At 48.8% G+C, this 23,633-nt stretch overlaps 1 protein-coding gene across 1 annotated transcript in view; it reads left to right on the top strand.

Moving 5' to 3' along the window:
* ninj1 (ninjurin 1) overlaps positions 1–21,783 on the top strand; it is a 46,735-nt gene extending 24,952 nt beyond the window's left edge. Inside the window, exons 2-4 of the mRNA XM_072472510.1 lie at positions 9,355–9,580; positions 13,464–13,640; positions 21,017–21,783. Coding sequence (XP_072328611.1) covers positions 9,355–9,580; positions 13,464–13,624 — 387 coding nt within the window. The 3' untranslated portion in view covers positions 13,625–13,640; positions 21,017–21,783. The remainder of the gene's footprint in view (positions 1–9,354; positions 9,581–13,463; positions 13,641–21,016) is intronic.
* The last annotated feature ends 1,850 nt before the right edge of the window (positions 21,784–23,633 follow it).

Raw genomic sequence — 23,633 nt, 5'->3', positions numbered from 1 at the left:
ACCGGTTGGAGCTGCGGGGACGACTCCGGCGGCAACCTAGCCTCCTAGAAAGGTGAGAATTCCTCACTTTCGGGGACCATTGATGCCGGAGTCGTTGGCACCCGTTTTCCTGCTGGCGTGGGGACATAGCCCCATTTTTAGAGAATCCCGCCCAAAATTTACCCCTACTGAAACTCAACCACCTGTCCAGGCTCATTCCCTAATATCAGGTCCAGTTTTGCCCCTTGCCTAGTCGGACGATCTACATTTTGCATCGAGAAGCCTTCCTAGATACACCTTATAAATTCTGCCCCATTCAAGCCCCTAGCACTAAGCGAGTCCCAGTCAATATTGGGGAAGTTAAAATCCTCTATCACAACAACCCTGTTACTTTTGCACCTATCCAAAATCTCTCTACCTATCTGCTCCTCTATCTCTCCCTGGCAGCTGGGGGGCCTGTAATAAACCCCCAACATTGTGATTGCCCCCTTCCTGTTCCTGAGCTCTACCCAGATTGCCCCATTGTATCAGCCCTCCGAGGTGTCCTCCCACAGTATGGCTATAATATTCTCCTTAACCAGTAATGCTACTCCCCCACCCTTTTTACATCCCCCTCTATTGCTCCTGAAGCATCTACATCCTCCAACATTCAGCTGCCAATCCTGCCCTTTTTTAAACAATGTTTCTCTGATAGCCACAACGTCATCGTTCCAAGTACTAATAAGTGCTCTAAGTTCATCTGCCTTATTTGCTATACTTCTGGCATTGAAACAAATACACTTCAAACCACTGCGTTTGAGCAGACAGGGTGATGTTGTTCTCTTGGGCGGGATTCTCCGACCCCTGCCGGGTCGGAGAATCACCGGGGGTCGGCGTGAATCCCGCCCCTGCCGGCTGCCGAATTCTCCGACGCTGGAGATTTGGCGGGGGCGGGAATTGCGGCGCGCCGGTCGGCGGCCGCCGGCAGTGGCCCCCCCCCCGCCGATTCTCTGGCCCGTGATGGGCCAAATTGCTGCCTGTTTTTTGCCGGTCCCGCTGACGTAAATTAGAGTAGGTCCTTACCGGCGGGACCTGGCAGCGCGGACGGTCTCGGGGGTGCGCGGGGGATCTGGCCCCGGGAGGTGCCCCCACGGTGGCCTGGCCTATGATCGGGGCCCACCGATCCGCGGGCGGGCCTGTGCCGTGGGGCACTCTATTCCGCACCGGCGGCAGTAGCGGTCCGCCATGGCCAGTGCGGAAACAAAGCCCTCTGTGCATGCGCTGGGATGACGCCAGCACATGCTGGCGCTCCCGCGCATGCGCCAACTCGCGCCGGTCTGCGGAGGCCCTTCGGCGTCGGTTGGCATGACGCCAAGCCCCTTCCCCGCCGACTGGCGTGGCACAAACCACTCCGAGGCCGGCCTAGCTCTTGAACCTTTGGGGCGGCCCAACGCCGGAGTGGTTTACGCCACTCCTTCCCGCCCTATATTTTCGTTCTCTATTTCCCCTTCTGTTATTACACCTTCCTGCCATAGTAGTTGAAATCCTCCCGAGTGACTCTTGGTGCAGGAAGTTATGGGAATCCATGTTTTTTATTCGTTCATGGAATGTGGACTTTAACGGCAAGCCCAGCATTTATTGACCACCCCTAATTGCCCTTGAAATAGTAGTGGTGAGCCAACTTGAACCGCTGTAATCCATGTGGTGTAGATACAACCACAGTGCTGTCACAAACGGAGTTCCAGAATTTTGACTCAGCGGCAGTGAAGGCAATATAGCTCCAAGTCAGGATGGTGTGTGACTGAAGGGGAACTTGTGGGTGGTAGTGTTCTCATGTTTAGTAAGTACTGTGCCCAAAGCAGTAAGTTCAGTCATACCTCCAATTAGGCTGTAGAGAAGTCACAGCAAACCCATTAACCTTTGAGAATCATAGAAACATAACAATTCAACTGATCCATTAATTTTGTGTAAATGTCTTGTAAACTGGAAGAGGCGGCATCATAAAAACTGAACACTTTCTTCTTCTGTGAACAGAAACACTTAATTTGAATTTAGTGCTGTTGGCTTCAGAGCTGCAGGATATCTTGGACTGTCTCTAACTCTTGAGTGAGGATTGAATAATTAAAACGATCATAACAATCTTGTCTGCAATGGTATATCCACATGGACCCACTATTGCCATTTTGCCATCACTGAACAGGCTGCGGTGTCTTCATGCAATAAGCTGTTTACCTTTTCCCAGGAATAACAGTTTCTATTTGCAGCTATCATGGACATATTCCTGAAGTTAAATTTCAATAAACAACTTGGGTAAACTTCTGTGTTTGTCCTGTGGCCGGATAAGATAACCTCAGTCACCAATAGGGACTTCCCGCTTGTGTCAGTCTTTCCGTGGCTCAGTTTCAACACAAATAAGTTTTGTTATTTCCATGAAATGAGCAGTCACCCAGAATAGTTTTCACTTTCATCAAAATTCTGCTGAGCAATCTACATTGTGTATTGTTTGTATATTAGTTGAGGAATGGGGTTGTTGCAAGCACGTATTTGTATTACTCCTTGTACTTCTATTTGTCCTCTTCCCTGAATATGCTACTGTACCAAGACTGCGTATTCTCTTTTCTTCCTTCCCACATCTATCTTATTCACTTCATTTAGGAAAATGGGACTGTCTGGTACAAATTAACTGTCCCCTGTATGACATGGTACCTACTTGCTCAGGCCAGGAGATGAAAACTCATGTCCACTAATTGATGAGGTAGAAATCAGTGCTAACTGGAATTTGAACTCCTTCCAATAACCTGCATTTTATTGTAAAATCAATAATATCTTGTTAGAAATTATTTGTGTAGAAAATGGCATGGACTTGGATGCATCACACCAAGTGGTCTGCATGCTTCCAGTTTCTACAGTACACGTACTTGTATGGTGTTTTTTTTTTGGGACATCAAATGTGCTGCCTGGGTCCTGTCATAATATACACCATTATATCATGGTGCAGACACACACTGATGGACACACAGTGGGACCAATCAACACACACAACACCGCAGCCAATCACCAGTTAGAGCACACGCACTATAAAGACAGGGGGCATCAGAGTTCCCGTTCAATTGAGCTGCAGCTAGCTAGGAGGACAGAGCTCACAGCCTGCAGCACAGACATTCACCATGTGCTGAGTGCATCGACTGGCTAGGACAAGGCAAAGGTCTTTAGTTAAAGCTAGTATCGTGTTAACCCACAGTCAGAGTATGTTAAACAGTTAATGATTCAATAAAATAGTGTTGCACTATTTCAAGTGTTGGTGACCTGTATGTGTTCCACGGATCCAGAGCACCCACCACAACAGGTCCTGAATGGGAACTTTGAAGAGGCACAAGTCTTTGTGGAATTTCTGCTTGGCTACTTGGGACATCTACAGTTCAAGGTTAAGTAGAGGGTATTATTGAATATAATTGACAAAGTTAAAGGTGCAGCAATTTTCTTCTTGTGTATATCTTAGCTCAGGTGAATGTGTCTTCACACAGGAGCATCCTTAAGTCTGCCAATCCACAGGGTTTAAAGCAAGGAACTGCTGTTCAGTAAACTCTGACAGTCACCATAAACTGTTGAGAGAAAAGCTCAGTAAAAGGGCTCAGTTGTACATTTCTATTTTTGTAGCAATTCACATTGGCAGCTTACATTAATGATCTGGAAGAAGGAACTGAAGGCACTGTTGCTAAGTTTGCAGATGATACAAAGATCTGTAGAGGGACAGGTAGTATTGAGGAAGCAAGGGGGCTGCAGAAGGATTTGGACAGGCTAGGAGAGTGGGCAATGAAGTGGCAAATGAAATACAATGTGGAAAAGTGTGAGGTTATGAACTTCGGAAGGAGGAATTTAGGCTTAGACTATTTTCTAAATGGGGAAACACTTAGGAAATAAGACGCACAAAGGGACTTGGGAGTCCTTGTTCACAATTCTTTTAAGGTTAATGTGCAGGTTCAGTCGGCAGTTAAGAAGGCAAGTGCAATGTTAGCATTCATGTCAAGAGGGCTAGAATACAAGACCAGGAATGTACTTCTGAGGCTGTATAAGGCTCTGGTCAGACCCCATTTGGAGTATTGTGAGCAGGTTTGGGCCCCGTATCTAAGGAAGGATGTGCTGGCCTTGGAAAGGGTCCAGACGAGGTTCACAAGAATGATCCCTGGAATGAAGAACTTGTCGTATGAGGAATGTTTAAGGACTCTGGGTCTGTACTCGTTGGAGTTTAGAAGGATGAGAGGGGATCTTATTGAAACTTACAAGATACTGCGAGGCCTGGATAGAGTGGACGTGGAGAGGATGTTTCCATTTGTAGGAAAAACTAGAACCAGAGGACACCATCTCAGACTAAAGGGATGATTCTTTAAAACAGAGATGAGGGGGAATTTCTTCAGCCAGAGGGTGGTGAATCTGTGGAACTCTTTGCCGCAGAAGACTGTGGGGGCCAATTCACTGAGTGTCTTTAAGACAGAGATAGATAGGTTCATGATTAATAAAGGGATCAGGGATGAGGAGAGGGCAGGAGAATGGGGATGAGAAAATATCAGCCATGATTGAATGGCGGAGCAGACCTGATGGGCCGAGTGGCCTAATTCTGCTCCTATGTCTTATGGTCTTAATGAAAATACAAAAAAGGGGCATTTTGACATAAAGTGACTCGAGTTGAAGTGGAAGATGGATACTCGTACCAAATTTCAAAATGGAGACCAGAGAGTATGACAGATATAGAATATTCCAAATTTGTTAGGAATTAGGGGCTTTGTTTGAATTGATTTCTGTTGTGGGCAGAAAACTTACACTATTAAAAAAGGTTTGCAATATCTTTATTTAAATAAAGTGCATTGATATGTGTATGTATAAGAAATGTTCACACTATCCATCTGAATAGTGGAAAATGTTCAGTAAGTCACTCTGTGGGATTCTCTGGTCCGCCAGCTGTGTGTTCCCCGGCGGTGCGTCATCACCGTCCACTGGATTCTCCGTCCAGCCACTTGACAACGCGATTTCCCATTGTGGCCACCTCACGCCACTGGGAAACCGACAGGAGTGGGTACACTGCTGGAAGATAGGAGAACCCCGCTGATGGAAAATCCCGCTCATTATCTTTTTCCTTGGGTGCTCACAATGTCCATCACTGGTGGTAGGAAGAAGTTGCGGTGAGGAACTATAATTACAGAAGAAATGTATTTGTGCTACAATAAATCATGTCAAATGTGATTTTCTCTGTCCCACACAAGCCAAATTCTCCCATCACTGGTTTGCACCTTTTACATGTTAGTTACGTGATCCAGTCTCTGAAGAAATCCTTCTGGAAAGCCAGTGTGGCTTCTGACCAAATGGTGGAACAGCGGACATGATTTTCACTGCTTGGCAACTTCAGGAGAAATGCCAAGAGCAACATCAATCACTACATGGCCTTCATCGATCTGACCAAGGCTTCAAATTCAGTCAATTGGCAAGTGCTATGGAAAACCCTGTCAAAGGCTGTCCAGAGAAATTTATCAACATCCTCCGACTCCTCCACAATGAGGTGTAGGTGACAGTCCTCACCGGTGGAAATAAGACAAAAACCTTTTCAAGACTGGAGTCAAGCAGGGATGTGTCATCGCCCCCACTCTTTTCTCCATCTTCATCACCATCACCCTTCATCTTGTCAAGAACAAGCTTCCCAGTGGAGAGGCCATAATCATCCAAAGCCACTTCTGCTTCGCCGGCCATGTGCTTAGGATGTCAGACTCCTGACTGCCAAAGCAAATCAGAGTTACTTGTCTGAGAGGCTGATAATCAAATGGAACAAAATAAGACTGAAACTTTGCAGTTCAGCAGGGCAATATTACTGGTTACACAAACCAGAGGCCCATGTCACATGACTCCCGCCTCCCCAAACTGTCTTTTAACAAAGAACGTGGATTCCTCATCTTTATTGTTAAATGTCGCAACCATTAAGAATTGAAAGACTATTATGGGAGGGAAATGGGGAGAAGGTGTGGTGTTGGAGTAGGAGACGGAGGCTTTGTAGGTGAGGATGGAGGCAGGTTCTTGTATGGGGCTCGGGGTTGCGACCGCTGGCAATGGTGCCACTCCCGTTTACCCCAGGTAGATATTTGGGGAGTCCGGTGGCGTGGGCCTCCCTGAAAATATGGACTTTAGCAGCTCTTTAGGTTAGGGGTGGAGTCGAGATTGATGCCGATCCGACGACTATGGGTTTGAGTCCGGGAGGATCGATGCGAGGTTTCGGAGATGGGAGGAAAGAAGGTGTTGGAGTTGAAGGGCTTGTTTTTGGCAGGGTGGTTTACAAGTTTGGGGGAATTGGGGGTGAAGTTTGGGTTCCTTTGTGGGGAGAGTTTTAGGTACTTGCAGGTGCAACACTTTGCGAGAATGGTCTTTCCAACTTTTCCAGTAACACCTTCCTCCCCGTTGTTGGAGGAGGTGTTGTGGATGATGGGGTTGGAGAGTGAAGTCATCTTGGCGATTTATGGGACGATTATGGAGGAGGATAAGGCGTCGGGGGGGGGGGGGGGGTGAATGCTAAATGGGAGAAGGAGTTGGGGATGATGATGGAGGAGGGGTTGTGTTGTGAGGTTCTGCGGAGGATGAATGCCTCAACCTTGTGATACAGCTAAAGGTAGTACACAGAGTGCATCTGATGAAGTTCAGGGTGAGCTGGCTGTTTGAGGGGGTAGGGTTTATTGTGAATGGTGCGGGAACGGGCCCAGATAATCATGTGCCAATGTTCAGGTCCTGCCCAAAGTTGGAGAAATGTTGGAGGTTTTTCACACCATATCAGCGATCTTGCATGTGGACTTGGAGCCAGGTCCCCTGGGGACCATGTTGGGGGTGTCAGACCTGCCAGAGTGGCAGGCGGGAGTGGGGGCAGATGTTTTAGCCTTCGCCTTGCTGATCGCTCGCAGGTGGACTTTGTTGGGGTGGAGGTCAGCTTCTCCACACTCTGCCTCAGTGTGGCTGGGGGATCTAATGGACTTCCTGCATTTGGAGAAGGTGAAATTTGCCCTAAGAGGAATGAATGAGGGGTTCCACAAATGATGGGATTTGTTTATTCTGCATTTTGGAGAACTAGTTACCGTCAACTGTTAGGATGGGGGGTTGGGGGGGACCGGGGTGCGGGGTTTTGCTTTGAGTTTATTTTCATGTTGTAATGTTTTTCAAATGTTAAAATGTAAAAGATTTGAATAAAATTACTTAAAAAAATAATTGAATGCATGTTGAATTGAATGTTATGAAATGCAGATGGCATTTGAATTTGGTCTACGCAGCCCCCACTGAGGATAATTAATGGCTCTTCAGGGATAACGATGTGTGCGTTTCCTCAATGCAGTCAGGTAGCTCCTTTTGTTCAAGATCAGAGACAGACATAGGCCAGGATTTTGCGCTACTTTGGTGGTTGATTCGGAAGCGCATGAAATGCCCTCTTCACGGCCTCCCCGGCAGCACTGATTCTTTTCCAGCGCACGTGTCAAGTTGGCTGCCCATGAATTGGCCAGCCAGCGCGAAACCATGTGCCACCGCTGATTCGGCCAAAAGTGAGTTTCACATCTGTCTCCGGACATGTCAAGTGTGTGCACCCAATGGACGAAAAATCCAAGCCATAGATTCAGTCATTTTAAGTCTTTGCCTGTTTGAAATTTTTAGAGATAGCAATGAACAGATTTTCTGTGTAGTTTGTACAAAAAATATATACAGTGTAAAGTCTTAGTCCCTCAAAAATATAAATATTTACATAAATTATATTTCCACTGCACTGTTTCTAAAAGCTAAATCTTTAATTATCACATCATGTGCATTAAAGGATTTTCAATACTTCCTGACCTTGGATTAGAACCACCCAACATTGTTGTTCATGTCGAGAGGAAAGAAAGTATTTCCTAAACATTTATCCTTCTGGCAAAAACATTTGCAGCATCTCTTGACGGTAAACGTGCAAAGAGACTGTTAGGCACTCATGAATTATGACATTTATGTTCTGGCATAAAAATGTTGGATGCATTTGATTTGACATTTTGGTGATAGAAATGTTGCCATATTTAGTATGAAGTGCAGAACAAAATGCTATTAAATAAAGGGGTAGTCAACCAGCCACACATAAAAGTTCCTCATGGACACAGAAAAGCGCTTGATAAAAACAGAAAATGCTGGAAATATTCGGCTGGCCAGGCAGCATCTGCAGACAGACAAGCAGACTGAACTTCCGAAGCTGATGATCTTTCATATCTGAGACTAGTATTGTTTAAATTCTTCCATGTTTATGAAGCAGAAGAGGTTCAGCAGTCATGTTTAAAAATTAGAACAATGTGGCACCGTGGCACAGTGCTGAGTGCTGATGCCTCCCGTCGGCAGGGACCCGGATTCAATTCTGGCCTTGGGTGACTGTGTGGAGTTTGCACATTCTCCCCGTGTCTGTGTGGGTTTCCTCTGGGTGTTCCGGTTTCCTCCCATAGTCCAAAGATGTGCAGGTTAGGTAGATTGGCCATGCTAAATTGCCCCTTAGTGTCCAAAGCAGGTTAGGCGGGGTTATGGGGTTGCAGGCCTTGGGCAGGGGAATGGGCCTAGGTTGGGTGCTCTTTCAGAGTATCCGTGCAGACTCGATGGGCCGAATGGCCTTCTCCTGCACTGTAGGAATTCTATGGTTCTAATGCAATCTTAGCAATTATAACATTATTTTAATAATCCTTTCTCAGTTACTGAAAATTAATGGCGGACTCTTACCAGAATTTGGCAAAGTGTCGGACTCAGGCAGAAAACTGGCGTGGAACTGTCCAGTTGCACAGACCAGTTTTATCACGGAATCTTGAGCCTCTTTGTCAAGAACCACCGCTGAACCACCATGGGTGGGAGGGTATCATTACATTGAGACAAGTTTGCACAGACAGTTTCCATTATAAATATGGAATTATAATGGAAAAGATTGAAGTGAAATTATGACAATCGGAATTAAGATAGCGAATGTACACAGATGTAAGATTTTCTAAAGTATGTGCGGATGGCAACAGGTGTCAAATTCTGTTTGATAATGTTCCAGTGAAGTGCCTTTGAACATGTTATTATAAAGGTGTTATATAAATGCAAGTAGTTGTCCTTTCTGTTTTACTGATAAGGGCACTTTGGCAATTCAGACTGATAAAAATTGCTTTAGAAAATGATTTCTAGCTTAAAATGCAATGAGCCCTCAGTACCTATTGCGCACATCGTGCTCACTGTGTGTTGGATAGTGTTCCACAGGGAAAAGCTTTACCGGGCTACCTTTGTGGTAAAGAATGAGTCAGACTTTTGGGAATTACAGTCAAACGGCATAAAATGTAACGTTTTATCTGTTCCACAAAACCTCATTTTGTTCTCAACATGTTTTTCACACAACAGAATCCGCACAGGGGACGACGACAATCCATCAACTTCAATCACTATGCCAACAAGAAGAGTGCGGCAGAAAGCATGCTGGATGTTGCCTTGCTGATGGCCAATGCATCACAGCTCAAAGCAGTGGTTGATCAAGGGTCTGGCTTCAGCTACTACGTGCCACTCATCATTCTCATTAGCATATCACTCATATTTCAGATAATAGTGGGCATCTTACTGATATTCATTGGTGAGTTAATGCTGAGTCACAATGAGATAATTACATTTTGAATAAAAAGTCCATTTGTCTGTTATTAATACTCCATATATATTCCTAGTGTATCAATTTACAGTATAGGATAATGGTGCAAGATAATTTGCAGAAGAGAAATTTGGGAATTATGTGCTTTGAAAATCTTTAAAAAAACAAGGAACTCAGCATTTTTACAAATAATATCCAGTCGGACACTTATTTGATTACGACTTTGTATAAATTCACAGGTTTTTTGAAGAAGAAAATATCTTCATTGTTATGCTGTGGAGTTTTAATGCATTCTCACGGCCAATGAAACACAAATTTCCAATCCCTCTGAATTTTTCTTCTTTCGCTTTCTCGGGTACAGTCCCACAGGTTGTGGTCACCTTCTGCTACTTCGTCTGAGCTTTACCTCAGTAGTAATATTCCTGCCTTGGAATCAGAAGGTACAGGCTTCAAAGCCCACTCCTGATGGTGCTGGCAAGTGGAGGGTTCAGCGCTGACTCTCAGTTGGGTGTTGACATTGGGAGTAATGCTCATGTTTTCAGTTGCCTGCTCTCCCCACCCATTGTAGGGGCCGTGGGAACCTGAGATGCCTTCTGCTCTGCCGGAGAACCACTTCATCAGCTGGTCTAAAAAGACGATTATGACCAAAGTCAAAGTTTGTCAGTCTGTGAATCCTTCCACTTAGAAAATTCTTAAAGCAGAGAGCTCAAAGCTAAAAAATGATCCAAGTGACTTATATGAGCGCTGGCAGGCAATTTGAACACAGAGGGCATTATCTGAGCCAGTGCCTGATCACTCGATGCTCTTCCCCACCCCCACCACCCTCGCCAACAACACATTTATTGGTGATTCAGAGCGGGAATCCTGTCTTGCATTATTTACTTTTCCAAAGCATGTGTGCCAAGGTCGGTCTCTGGACCCTGGATGATATCAGCTAAGAATTAATCTTGGCATCATCTGGGCTGCAGAGCTTGTAGTCTATTACTCATTCAGCCATTTGGAGATATCTCAATTCTAATGGAGTGGGTGTTGAATAATGGCAGTTTTGATTGATGGCGATTGCATGGTGAAAGTACAAAAAAAAAGAAACTAAATTGACTGCTGTTTGGAAATATGAAGCACCGTATCGTGAATTAAGTCTGTATGAAAGGCAAACTTACTCTATTATGAATCATCTGAAAGCAAGGTCCTACCAATATGGATGAATTAGCAGTTATAAAAACAGGAACACCACTGGCACACCCAGAGCCTGCACTATACTCAGGTACTTGCTGGATTACAAGAAAAACAGGGGGAAATATAATGCTCACATGCAACCACTAAGTTTCCTTTCTCATAATGTCCGTATTGTTTCAATCTGATTGGGGGGGGGGGGGGGGGGGGGCACTGCACAGTGCTGATGCTACATCAATATGGCACTCGTGTTGTGCTCAGTCTGCTATGAGGCCAGAGTAAATTTATTGCCAATGAAGTAAATAAAAATACCACATTTCCAGAGATCAGAACGAGAAGCCAAAAACAAGGGGCTGCTTTATTCCTGATCCCAGCTGTGGCCACTGAGTGGGTGTTATTTCCAGGGTTAATAGCAATTCAGTGTAAGCTGCAACCCTGCTCAAATCTGAGATTTGGGGGAAACTTTGCCCAATTCAGCTAGAATTTTAACAGTGAGCCATCAATTGTGTGCAACCTGAATGACCGTGTTGTGGTATAAAGCCCACTTCACCACCTTTTGGATCTTAAGGCAGTACTCAACTGTAAAGGGGACAAACTATGTTCCAAGGAGATTCAGCGTCAGAAAGAAAAACGTCATGCCGTTAAAACTATTTGGAAGTTATGACAGTTAAACTTTTAAACTTGTCCCCTGGTATTTATTAATTATGTCCATAATCTCTCCATCAGTTAATTTCTCACTGAACAGAACAGCCTTTGAGCAAAGTCAGTATGGCAGCTTGACATTAGTCTTTCTGTATCACATTTATTTGACCCAGTGCTGAGTGTTTCCAGCAATGGTTTGTGTTTTGTTGTTGTTGGCTGAATTTACAGGTTTAATTAGGGCACTGGGCATAGGGTGAAACCACGTACGTGAATGAGCATAACTCCTCTGAGGTTCGATAATAATGCCATAATTTGACAATTAATGCAACGTGATTATTTTTCAAACCGATGAGCAACATGCACAATATAGATCATAAAGCGATGTGACAGACTTTATTGTCTGACGATTCAGCCTATTTACTCAAAATACCAGGTTTCAGCAGGGTTGCAACTTGCACTGCTGAAAATAACACCCACTCATCGACTCCCCAGACCACAGCTGGGATCAGGAATAAACCAGTGCCTTGTATTTGGCTCCTAGTTCTAATCTCTGGAACTGTAGTATTTTGTTTACTTCATTAGCAATAAATTTACTGCGGCCTCACGGCAGACTGAGCACAACAGTAATGGCCTTATTGATATAGCATCAGCAATGTGGATTGGTCCCATAATCAGATTGAAACATTGCGGACCTTATGGTAAAATGAACTATATGGGTGCAACTGGTTTCTCCGTTTGGGAGACGCTGGTGAGAAAACGGTGGCGTTTTATGCCAGGAAAATGTCCGGGGAGGGGGGCTGGCAGGGAGGCAGCGAAGAGCTCCCAGCTCTAGCTGCCGATACGGCCTGCAGAATTGCCGGGTCCGTGGCTGCCGCGCATGCGCACGGCGGCCATCTGCAGTGGTCGTGCCGTGCTTCATGGTGGACGCAGCCCGTTGACCCGGACGGCAAAAATAATACCCCCCTTCGGCCGCTCGTGCGCCCCAGACTGCCCGCCCCCCCCCCCCTCAGTGCCCCCAGCTCCGATCAAAGCCCCCCCTGCCCCCGGATCGGCCCTCCGCCGACTGTGGCGGCGCTGGACTGAGTCTGCAGCTGCCACACTGAGCTCACAACGGGTGAGACCACACGTGTCCCATGCCATCGGGAATAGTCGGGGACGGAGCATCGCAAGGCAATGGCCTGAGGCCATGGATATAGCGTGTGGCATACTCCTAGAGTTTGCCGTTTTTCAGGGGGCAGAGCATCGTGAAAGCGGCCCCGCCCACGATTTGGGTGTCATCAGGGATTCTCCGCCCCGTCGCTGAACGTGATTTCGTCGTCGGGGATCGGAGAATCCAGCCCGATATTTCCCCATCCTTTCTGTAATCCATCTGAAAGGTAATGATGTAAACAAGGACAGTAGCTCTAATTAGAAGCTCTTCCTGCATTGGTAATAAGCCAGATGTGCATTTTGTGTTTTATTTTGGCACCACATATGCTATTGCAGCTAGACTATCTTTTTCAAAATTAAAAGAAAAATTCCAATTAAGAGGCAATTTAGCGTGGCCAAGCCACCTACCTTGCACATCTTTGGGTTGTGGGGGTGAGACCCACGTGGACACGGGGAGAATGTGCAAACTCCACATGGACAGTGACCCGGGGCCGGGATCGAACCCGGGCCCTCAGCGCCGTGAGGCAGCAGTGCTAACCTCTGCGCCACCGTGCCACCCCACAGCTAGACTTTCTGTTACAGAAAATATATTACAAAACTGTCACTTTAAAAGAATGTGCAGTGGAAAGTATCTGGTCGCTTTATGTGTGTGAGCAGTCTTTGTCAACACTGTAATCCAGTCAATCTTGAAATATGGTTAACATTGCAGCTTGGCTGTTAGTGTTCAAAGTTAATGCTATAATTTGAGTTGCAATTTGAAAATTGCCTGGATGGCACTTGATGACCAGAAAGAATAGCAATGATATTTGTAAGGTTTGACGTTTTTGCCTCGCCGTTATTATTTAATGATAAATGTTGAGTGTTTCAGTTACAATTGCTCAATTACTGTTCTCACTCTGCTTTTCAGTCAAGTATGATCTGAATGACCCCAGGAAGCAAGCCAAGCTGGATGTTCTCAACAACATCACCACCGGCCTAGTATTCATAATTGTCATTGTGAATATTTTCATCACAGCATTTGGTGTACAGCGGCCTCATTCCTACCAAACAGGCCCACAACATCTTTAGCAACATGTAAAATAAGGTAGGTTCACCATCCACCCAACTTTTATGGTTGAACCAGTATGTGGGGGGGACGGCCCAGGTGGAAAAAGTAACAAGGATAATAATTTGAAAAAAAGAGTGGAGAGTAGAGTTAGAAATTGTGCTCTGGGTACTACAGATGAAAGGAAAACTAAAATCCAAGCCACAAAGAGAAATAGAAAATGTGTGACTCAAACTTTAGAACAGGAGGACAGATAAGGGCATCTGGCCCAAATAAACACTCAGGAAGGAAGAACTGAATGAATTTCAGGTGTAAACTCAATTTGGAGGGCATGACATGTTCCCCATCACTCAGATATGGTTGCCAATAGGGCAGCACGGTGGCGCAGTGGTTAGCACAGCTGCCTCACGGCGCCGAGGTCCCAGGTTCGATCCCGGCTCTGGGTTACTGTCCGTGTGGGGTTTGCACATTCTCCCCGTGTTTGCGTGGGTTTCACCCCCACAACCCAAAGATGTGCAGGGTAGGTGGATTGAACACGCTAAATTGCCCCTTAATTGGAAAAAATGAATTGGGTACTCTAAATTTATTTTTAAAAATGAAAAAAAAATGAGGGACATGGATTATTTAAAAAAATACATGGTTGCTAGGTGACCAAGACTGGGATCGAAATATGGCAGGTTTTAACGTTCACAGGGAATCATAGTAACAGTGCAGAAGGAGGTCCTTCGGCCCATCGAGATTTAAAAAACTATAGAGAGGAAAGTCCCCCATAAGTTCCCCGTGACTCCATATGGGGGAAGGGGGATATGGGGGAAGGGGGATATGGGGGAAGGGGATATGGGGGAAGGGGGGACAGACCAACCCATGAGGCAAACAATGCCCCCAGGACGTTCCAGGGCAGCCACAAGCCAGGGACAGACCCGGAGCACCAGGCGGATGCCGCCCACATCTAGTGTGAGAGCGGCGACGTCGGCGGGCCACACCCAGCGACGAGGCGGACAGCCACAGCAACAGGCCCCCGTCGCAGCCGACCCAGGACACTGACGCACAGGACACTGACGCACAGGACACCGACACGCAGGACCCTAACACACAGGACCCTAATGCCCAGGACACCGACACCCAGGACACTGACGCACACGACACCCACACACACGGGACGGATGGACAGGAATCACCACTCCAGGGGACCCGGACTTCGAGTTGTATGAGGAGCACGCCACTACGCCACTGCTATCTCCTACACCCTCCACCATCGCAGAGACACTCACCTCGGTTAGGCACTTAGCGATGAGGCATCTGGGACAGTAACTGGTGCACACAACACAGCCGTCCTGGTCCAGCAGGTGGAGGCAGGAGCAGCCGAGGGGCCGGGCGGTCGGAGGGCAGCCCGGCGCGAGTAACCATCTGCTGCCCAGACGGGTCCCGGTTTCCTGGAGTTACCACACCCACCCATAGACTCGATGCAGGCACAGACCAAGGGACGATCAAAGGGGCTAACGGCCGGCTTGCGGCAGCTGCAGACGAAGGTGGAGGAGTCCACCCGCGTGCAGGAGCAGGTAGTGGTGCCGGTCATGCGCCACCCAGGATGACACCGCACGGGTGGCGTCCGCGGTGGAGGCAATGGTGGTGACGGTGTCAGACATGGGTCGCAGTATGCAAGGTGTGGGGCTTTCTGTGCAGGCGGCGTCGTGGCCCAGGACATGGCTGTCCTCTCACAGGCAGCCATGAGCCAGAGCCAGCAGAAGATCGCAGAGGCGCTCAACACCGTGGCTCAATCTCAGCAGGCAATGGCCCAGTCTCTACAGGGCATCGGTGCCATTGCCCAGGTGCTAGCCGGCGTCGCCCAGACACAGACAGGGATGGCCAACTCCCTGAGCTCCATGGCTGCAAACTTGCAGACCCTTGTTGATGCCAGGGTGGGCCTCCAGGACTGGCAGCGCCAGGTGTTGGGGGTTCGTCAGATGCTCGGTCTGTTCGCATCCCCGACCCACGTAGAGGCCCGGGGACCATCGGGCACCCCGAGGGAGGAGGAGGTGCTGAGGCCCGTTCCGGGTCCCCCTGTTGGGGAGGTCCCGGAACACCGCGCCACCTCGGACCCCCCCCCCCTTCCGTCCCAGGTGCATCTGGTGGGCAACGGGCAGGACAGGCTGGCAGCTCGCCATCCCAGTCGCCTGAGCCGCAGCCTGGTCCATTTAGGCCGGGCCGCCCCAGGAAACGGCCGCCAAAGGTGTCCCTAGTCACAGGGCAGGAATCACAGGAGTCCACCTCCAGTTCTGCTGTACCGTCTGGGGAACCACCTAGACGTAGTCATAGGGCCCGTAAGGCCAAAAAATTTGACTGAGTAAATTGGCACAGGTGCAGGGCACAGATTAGTGAACTGTTCGTTATTAAAATCACTTGCACACCCACAGAAGCTGCCTTTGTGCTCTGTCCGATGCGTGCGGGTGCGTGGTGTGAGGTGAGCGCCAGTGTGTGTGTGAGGGGTGATAGAACGTCGGCCTCAGGTGAGTGTGCCCCCCCCCCCCTCCCAGGTCGTCCTCGCCATCCCCCCGGGCAGACGACGGGACCGTGCGCTGCTGTGTCACGGCCGCATGCAGGGACGGTCCGGGTGGAGGGTGGTACTGAGGCCATGGGTCAGACATTGTCCAACGATGTAGAGCCCAGAGCTCATCGCAGAGCGGGTCGTCATCATCCTCCATGGCCTGCAATAGACACGCTTTCACTGGCAACCGTGTGAGCCCGGCCCGTTGTGCCGCAGGTGGATGTGCAATGGAGGGGTGGTGTGCATGCGGGTGGGGTGAGGGTGGTTGGTGTTGGGTGGGTGGAGTGAGGGTGGTAGGCTGGTACCGTAGTGTGCAGTCTGTGTCCATACTCGGCGATTCCCACGCTCCCCTATCCCGTGAACCTGGCGGCTATCAGCCTGCCCCGTGCCCACTGGCCTAGCCGGTAACGGTGGGCAGCCTTCCGTCTATGTCCAGCCCGTCTGTCCTAGCCATTGCCCCCATCTGGGGAGGTCTGCGCCTCCTCTTCCCCTTCCTCTGCCTGCAGCACATCGCCTCTCTGCTGGGCTGTGTTGTGCAGGATGCAGCAGACCACAACGATGCAGCCGGCCCTATCTGACGGGTACTGGAGGTCCCCTCCAGAGTGGTCCAGGCACCTGAAGCGTATTTTCAGCAACCCAAAGCACCTCTCGACCACACCACTGGTCACTGCATGGGCATCGTTGTAGCGGTTCTCCGCGTCAGTCTGTGGCCTCCGTATAGGCGTTATCAGCCACGACCGCAATGGGTAACCCCTGTCGCCCAGCAACCAGTCCCTCAGCCGTTTGGGGGGGGGGGGGCATCCCTCAAACATGGTGGAATGAAAGATTCCACCAATACGGATGAGTCATGTACACTGCCCGGATACCGGGCGCAGACGTGCAGGATCCTCATGCGGTGGTCACAGACCACCTGAATGTTCATGGAATAGGTCCCCTTCCTATTCGTGAACACGGCTCTGTTATCTGCAGGTGGCCGCACGGCGACGTGCATCCCATCGATCGCCCCCTGGACCAAGGTCATCCTGGCCACGGCAGCGAAGCCCGCTACCCGGGCATCCTGGCTGGCCTGGTCCACAGGGAACTGGATGTCGTGGTCCGCAATGGCATATAGGGCGTCCGTCACTGCACTCTCTCCATCATGTACCCTCCCAAACCCCTCCTCCCCTCCCCACAAGCCCCCCCCCCCCCCCCCCCCCTCCGGCACGCACACTCCAACGTCTCCTGCGACCGCCCCAACCACCTGCAGCCGTGCCGTCACTTCTCCGGCGGCCGACCCACGCCGACCCCTACCTCCGCACTGGCCGGCGTCAACCAGCATGACTGTGCTGGTTGACGCCGTTAAATAGGTGGTTCGATTTACTTCGGTGTGACCCGTGGTCACGTCGAGGGGACTTCGGCCCCTCCGCCCCGGTGAATTGGGGCGGCCCCGGGGCCCATTGCGTTGCGCCAGTCCTCGACATTCTCTGAGGCGCGCTGCGCGATTCACATCGACGGGATTTTTTTTGGGGGGGGCCGGAGCTGGGCTGAATTCTTCGTTCTGGATGCTAAGTCCCCACACCAGCGTGAAAACGGTTGCGAATCACGCCAGGAAAACTGCCGCAAAACGGCCACCGGTTCCCTGTTCGGGGGGTGGAGGGGTGCCTAGCAACCAGGCTCCCGACTCTAGCTGACGATACGGCCTGGAGAATTGCCGGGTCCGTGGCCGCGCATGCCGGCGGCCTGCAGCGGACGTGGCGTGCTTCATGGAGGATACAGCCCGTGGACCTGGCCCACGAAATAGTGCCGGCGCGTGCACCTCGGACCGCCCCACCACAGTGCCCCCAGCCCCGAATAATGCCACCCTGCCCGCGGATCAGCCTCCCCCGACTGTAGCGGTGCTGGGCTGAGTCCGCAGCCACCACGCTGAGCTCTTGACGGGTGAGACCAAGCGTTGCCCACGCCGTCGGGAACTCGGCTGGTCGGGGACGGAGCATCGCAGGGCGGGCCTCAGCCAAGTTTCGGAGGCCGTGAATCTGGCGCGTGGCGTACTCCTAGAGCATCTCGAAAGCAGCGGCGTCCCCGATTTCATCGTCATCGGGGATTCTGCGCCCCGTCGCCAAACGCGATTTCGGCATCGGGGGTTGGAGAATCCAGCCCACTATCTGGTGCGCACCACACAGTTGTCCCGGTACAGCAGGTAGAGGTAAGAACTCCCGAGGGGGTGGATGGTCATAGGGCAGGCCAACCCCAGGGACTAGCTGCCATCACGATCTTCTGGAACAAACATTCCCATCTATAGTGGAGATGCAGTCGCAGAGTGAGGGACTGCATGAGGGCTTGTTGCTGAGCATCCAAGACCTACAGGTGCAGTTGGAGGAGTCCAATCCCTTGCAGGAGCAGGAGGTGGTGCCCACCATGCGTACCACCCTGGCCAACACCGCACGAGTGGCGTCCGCGGTGGAGGCATTGGGGGCGATGGTTTCGGCTATGGATCAGCATGTCTAAGACCTGGGGCATTCTGTGCAGGCGCTGGCCGAGGCCCAGGGCAGGGTTGTCACTTCACAGGCGACCATGTCCCAAAGCTACCTGGAAATCGCAGCGGCGCTCCTGAGCGTGGCCTAGTCACAGCAGGCCATGGCTAGGAACATCGGAGGCATTGCCCTAGCGCTGTGGCGCAGACACAGAATGAGGTGGCCCAGTGCCAGAGGGAGATGGCACAGTCACTAGCTGATGTGACGCAAACCCAGAAGGTGATGGCACAGTTAATGGGTGAGATGGCACTGTCCCAGATGGAGATGGTCCACTCCCTGTGCTCTATTGCCGGTGACTCCGCTCCAGAAGACACCCGCCAACGGGGACCCAGGTTGAGGGGATGGAATCACAGCAGGCCGACTTCACTTCTGCTGTACCGTCTGGGGAACCACCTAGACGTAGCATTAGGGCCCCTATAGCCAGGATGTTAGACACTAGTTAAGTTGGCATGGGTGCAGGGCATAGTTTACTTATAGCGGCCTGGCACAAATCTGTATATATCTGTTCACATTGCCACCGTTACAACTGTCTTGGAGCTCTGTCTGATCGGTGGGCTGGCCTGGTCTGACCGGGGTGGGGGCTGGAATGGGTGGATGCTGGAGGGAGGGAATAGGAGATCCTGTGGGTGCTACTGTGGGCATGAGTCAGACATTGTCAATCGATGTGGAGCACCAGAGCTCATCACAAAGCGCGTTGTCATCATCCTCCATCCCATGGACCAGACCTGGTGTGACTGCCAACCCAGAGCCCCCACCCCATTGTGCGACAGGTATGTATCACGGAGGGAGTTGCAGTGGGGGGGTTGGGGGGAGCGTGTTGGAGGGTGTGGTTGGGATGCGGTGTCCGTGTCCCTTGCCAATCCCCCCCGCAGTCGGTGACCTGGTGGTGATCAGAGCATTCTGTGTGCATTGACCCTGGCGCACACATCGTGCGCGCCTGGGCTCCATGTCCTGCCCATCTGCATCCTCCTCGTCAGACAAAGCCTGCCATTTCTCCTCCTCCTCCAACACATCCCTCCCTCTGCTGTGCGGTGCTGTGGAGGACGCAGCAGGCCGCCACAATGCAGGCGACCCTCAGCATTATACTAGAGGCTCCTCCAGAGCTGTCCAGGCACCTGAACCACAGCTTCAGGAGGCCGGCGCATCGCATAAGTAAAAGTTAAATTGGAACGGAGGATTTTGAAGACACACAGAGAAAGAAAAGTATGCAAAAATTGCTGCACCCTATCAGTACCAGCGCTCACATGCTGGAGTCCTAGCGGGATGAGACAGTCGCGGGCAGGGCCAGTATTAATTGCCCAACTGCACTGCACTCTGAGCTGATGGTGCCTGCTACTTGAATTGCTGCAGCCCATGTTGTAAAGATGCTCCCACAATGCTGTTACGTAGAAATTTACAGGATTTTGAGGGCCTTGTATGCCTGATTGGGATCAGCCTCGCGTTATGCAACGTCCATATTAGAAAATCAGTAAAGGCATAACCTTCAACCCTTAGCCCTAGTCTCTCCCCATCGATGCAATCTCCATTTCCAGGGTAACTGACTGACAGTGAAATGAAATGAAAATCGCTTATTGTCACAAGTAGGCTTCAAATGAAGTTACTGTGAAAAGCCCCGAGTCGCCACATTCCAGCACCTGTTCGGGGAGGCTGTTACGGGAATTGAACCGTGCTGCTGGCCTGCCTTGGTCTGCTTTCAAAGCCAGCGATTTAGCCCTGTGCTAAACAGCCCCTTTCCTGTGCTGAACATTTCTTTGCAGCCTTGTTCTCCAGAAATTAAATTCTCCCAACACAAGTTGATCTTGCCATAGCAGGCTTGGCGGCATGGTAGTACAGTGGTTAGCACAGTTGCTTCACAGCTCCAGGGTCCCAGGTTCGATTCCCAGCTTGGCTCACTCTGTGCGGAGTCTGCACGTTCTCCCCATGTCAACGTGAATTTCCTCCGGGTGCTCCGGTTTCCTCGCGTGGTTCAAAGATGAGTAGGTTAGGTTGATTGGCTATGCTAAATTGCCCTCAGTTTCCAAAAAGGTTGGGTGGGGTTACTGGGTTACGGGGGATAGGTTGGGCCAGTGCAGACCCGATGGGCCGAATGGCCTCCTTCTGCACTATAAATTCTATAAAATCTATGAAACCACAACAACTAAAACACATTATAAAGCTGTTTAAGGCAGATTCGAGAAATGACATCTTCGGGATCTCTAATCTGCTACTTCTGGTTGTGAAAGGAAAACCTTATGATTAACATTGCTGGGCTGTTCTTAAGCAAAAGAGAAGAAATCTGTAACATAATGTCCATTTTGAACACTGTTGGAATTAACCATTCTCATTGGGAACTCCCATTTGTTTTATTCCACATTTTCCAGCTCATAATGAACTACATACAGTTCTACAAAGGAAACTCACGATCACGTGCATCACCGGCACTGTTACAACATTAACAAGAGAAGGCAGGCCTCCTCGTAAAATGGCTCTCTCAACATATGGCTCTCTGCTTGGAACAAAACTGCCTTACTATTTAAATATTTTCCATTGATTAAAGTGTCCTGTATCAGTATTTGAAGTGTATTTAAGGTGATACAGTTTTATAAGATACAGCCTTCGACTACTTCTACCAGTACAACTGATGAACAATATTTTGCGTATCTGGAATGAGTGGCATATCTAAATTCAGCAAAAAAAAAGTAATATTTTATTGCAAATGTTATAAATTATAAATAGAAACAAGTGGATTTTAATCATCAATAAATTATTTTGAAATTAGAGCTTAGAAATACAAAAGCAGTTATGAAACAGACCAGAAATTATTAAATAACTCAGAACAACCAACCAAAATATGGGCCTTTTCTGTAGTAACAGGTAAACCTAGCACCAGATAGTTGCTGCGAGATTAAAAGAATAATGGTATCATTCTATATGTAACACAAAGCACACCTCGGGCATGCCTGCTTAAAGTGCAATCGCACGACCTCCATTATTTTAAAGCTTTTCTGTATTGTAAAACAGCTGAAACGTCGTATTTTAGAAATTTCAGCCCTTCTTGCAAATGGGCCAAATAATGTATTTTTGTGCTGAGCGATGTTGCTACATTTGGTCATTATTTTTGATTTTGAATGATAAAATGGTTTGTTAATATAGCCGTGCTTTGTGATCATGCTCATTGTGTGTAACCATACACCCTTTTAATCTCTGAGTTGCAACTATAAATCTCTGGATTCCCTGATCTCTTCTGCTCATTGCGAGGATTTTGTTTGGATTTAATCCCCCATTTGTTCCTTCCTTTGCACAGTATATTTTATGTTTCACTGTTGCTTCAGGCTGGTTTAGCACACTGGGCTAAATCGCTGGCTTTTAAAGCAGACCAAGGCAGGCCAGCAGCACGGTTCAATTCCCGTACCAGCCTCCCCGACCAGGTGCCGGAATGTGGCGACTAGGGGCTTTTCACAGTAGCTTCATTTGAAGCCTACTTGTGACAATAAGCGATTTTCATTTCATTCTCCCATTTTGGATTCTCATCTCTCTATTTGTATTTTTTGTTCAGGTTGAAATTTACCTTCCTGGCCCACTGTTGCATGGCAAGTTGGCACAGTGGTGGCACCCGTGACCGTAGAGGGTGGGAGTGGAGTACATCTCAGATGCAGATCGGAGCATCATTTAAAGATTGCACCCCAATCTCTGTGGAGCTGGGGTTGCTGATTCTGTCAGGCCCACTTCCTGCCAGAGTGATGGTGCAAACCATGCCCCCAGAGTCTCTGTGCACCGATTGCCAGATAATTTGGAGAGAAACCTGGCTGTGCAGCTGGAGAGCTATACGCCAGTATTAGTGCTGAAACCAACACTCTGACTAATTATGGGAAGATTCTGCCCAATGTCAGGATGCAATAATGGCTACTTAGGACAAGGCCTCACTTGGGTGAATTCACATCTACCGAGTTGAAAACCTAGAAAGTTCCAGAAGTTCAGGAGAAGAGGGGAAAGTAAAATTGGTCGAGTTTTTAATGAGAGGATGAAATGCATGCATGCAAACTCTTCCATCGGCTGGTTGACTCAAGTTTGCAGGCAATAAGTGGATGATTAATGGACATGACTGCTCCTCTATAGCTTCTTCCCTTCTGTCTGATGTTAAGCAGCACCAGAGGGTTATCAACACATGAAATTACCAAACAAAGTAATTGATTCACTGATGAAAGATCATCAATTTGGGATGTTAAATTTGTTCCTCAGTTCCTGCTAGGTATTTCCAGCTTTTTCAGTTCTTACTTACAATTGAGTCACTCTGTCATTTGAATGAATGAAATGAAAATCGCTTATTGTCACAAGTAGGCTTCAAATGAAGTTACTGTGAAAAGCCCCTAGTCGCCACATTCCGGCGCCTGTTCAGGGAGGCTGGTGCGGGAATCAAACCGTGCTGCTGGCCTGCCTTGGTCTGCTTTAAAAGCCAGCGATTTAGCCGAGTGTGCTAAACCAAGTACGATTTACTGAATTGTACTTCGAAAATGCACAAACTGCAATATACTTGTTTTTTTTAAATTAACATACAATTGTACATAAAATAGGAAAAGTATTTCAAAACCAAAATTCTGCAAGTACAGGAGATCTGAAATAAAAGCAGAAAATTGCTGGAAACTCACAGCAGATCAGGCAGCTTCTGTGGAGAGAAAACAGAAATAAACATTTCAGGTCAATCACACTTCATTAGATTAAAATTTCATTAGGACATTTATTTTCTCTTCATTGTTTGTCTGTTTTTACATTTCGCTTCCTTTCCTGTTGTGGCCATATCGAGCAAATAACTAGTCGGGTAGATATTGGGAACTAGGCGATGTACTATATTTGGATCTCCAAAAGGCATTCGATCAGGTGCCACACACAAGAAAAGGATATATGTAGTTGAGAGTAATAGATTAGTATAGTTGAAGGATAGGTCAATGGATGGTTAACATCTGTCCTGTGGTGTTGGGCTTGGATGTGGAGATGCCAGCA

This window comes from Scyliorhinus torazame, chromosome 13, assembly GCF_047496885.1.
Source record: "Scyliorhinus torazame isolate Kashiwa2021f chromosome 13, sScyTor2.1, whole genome shotgun sequence".
NCBI lineage: Eukaryota > Metazoa > Chordata > Chondrichthyes > Carcharhiniformes > Scyliorhinidae > Scyliorhinus > Scyliorhinus torazame.
Note: the sequence above shows the minus strand (reverse complement) of the source record. Positions and strands in the feature narration are given on the sequence as shown.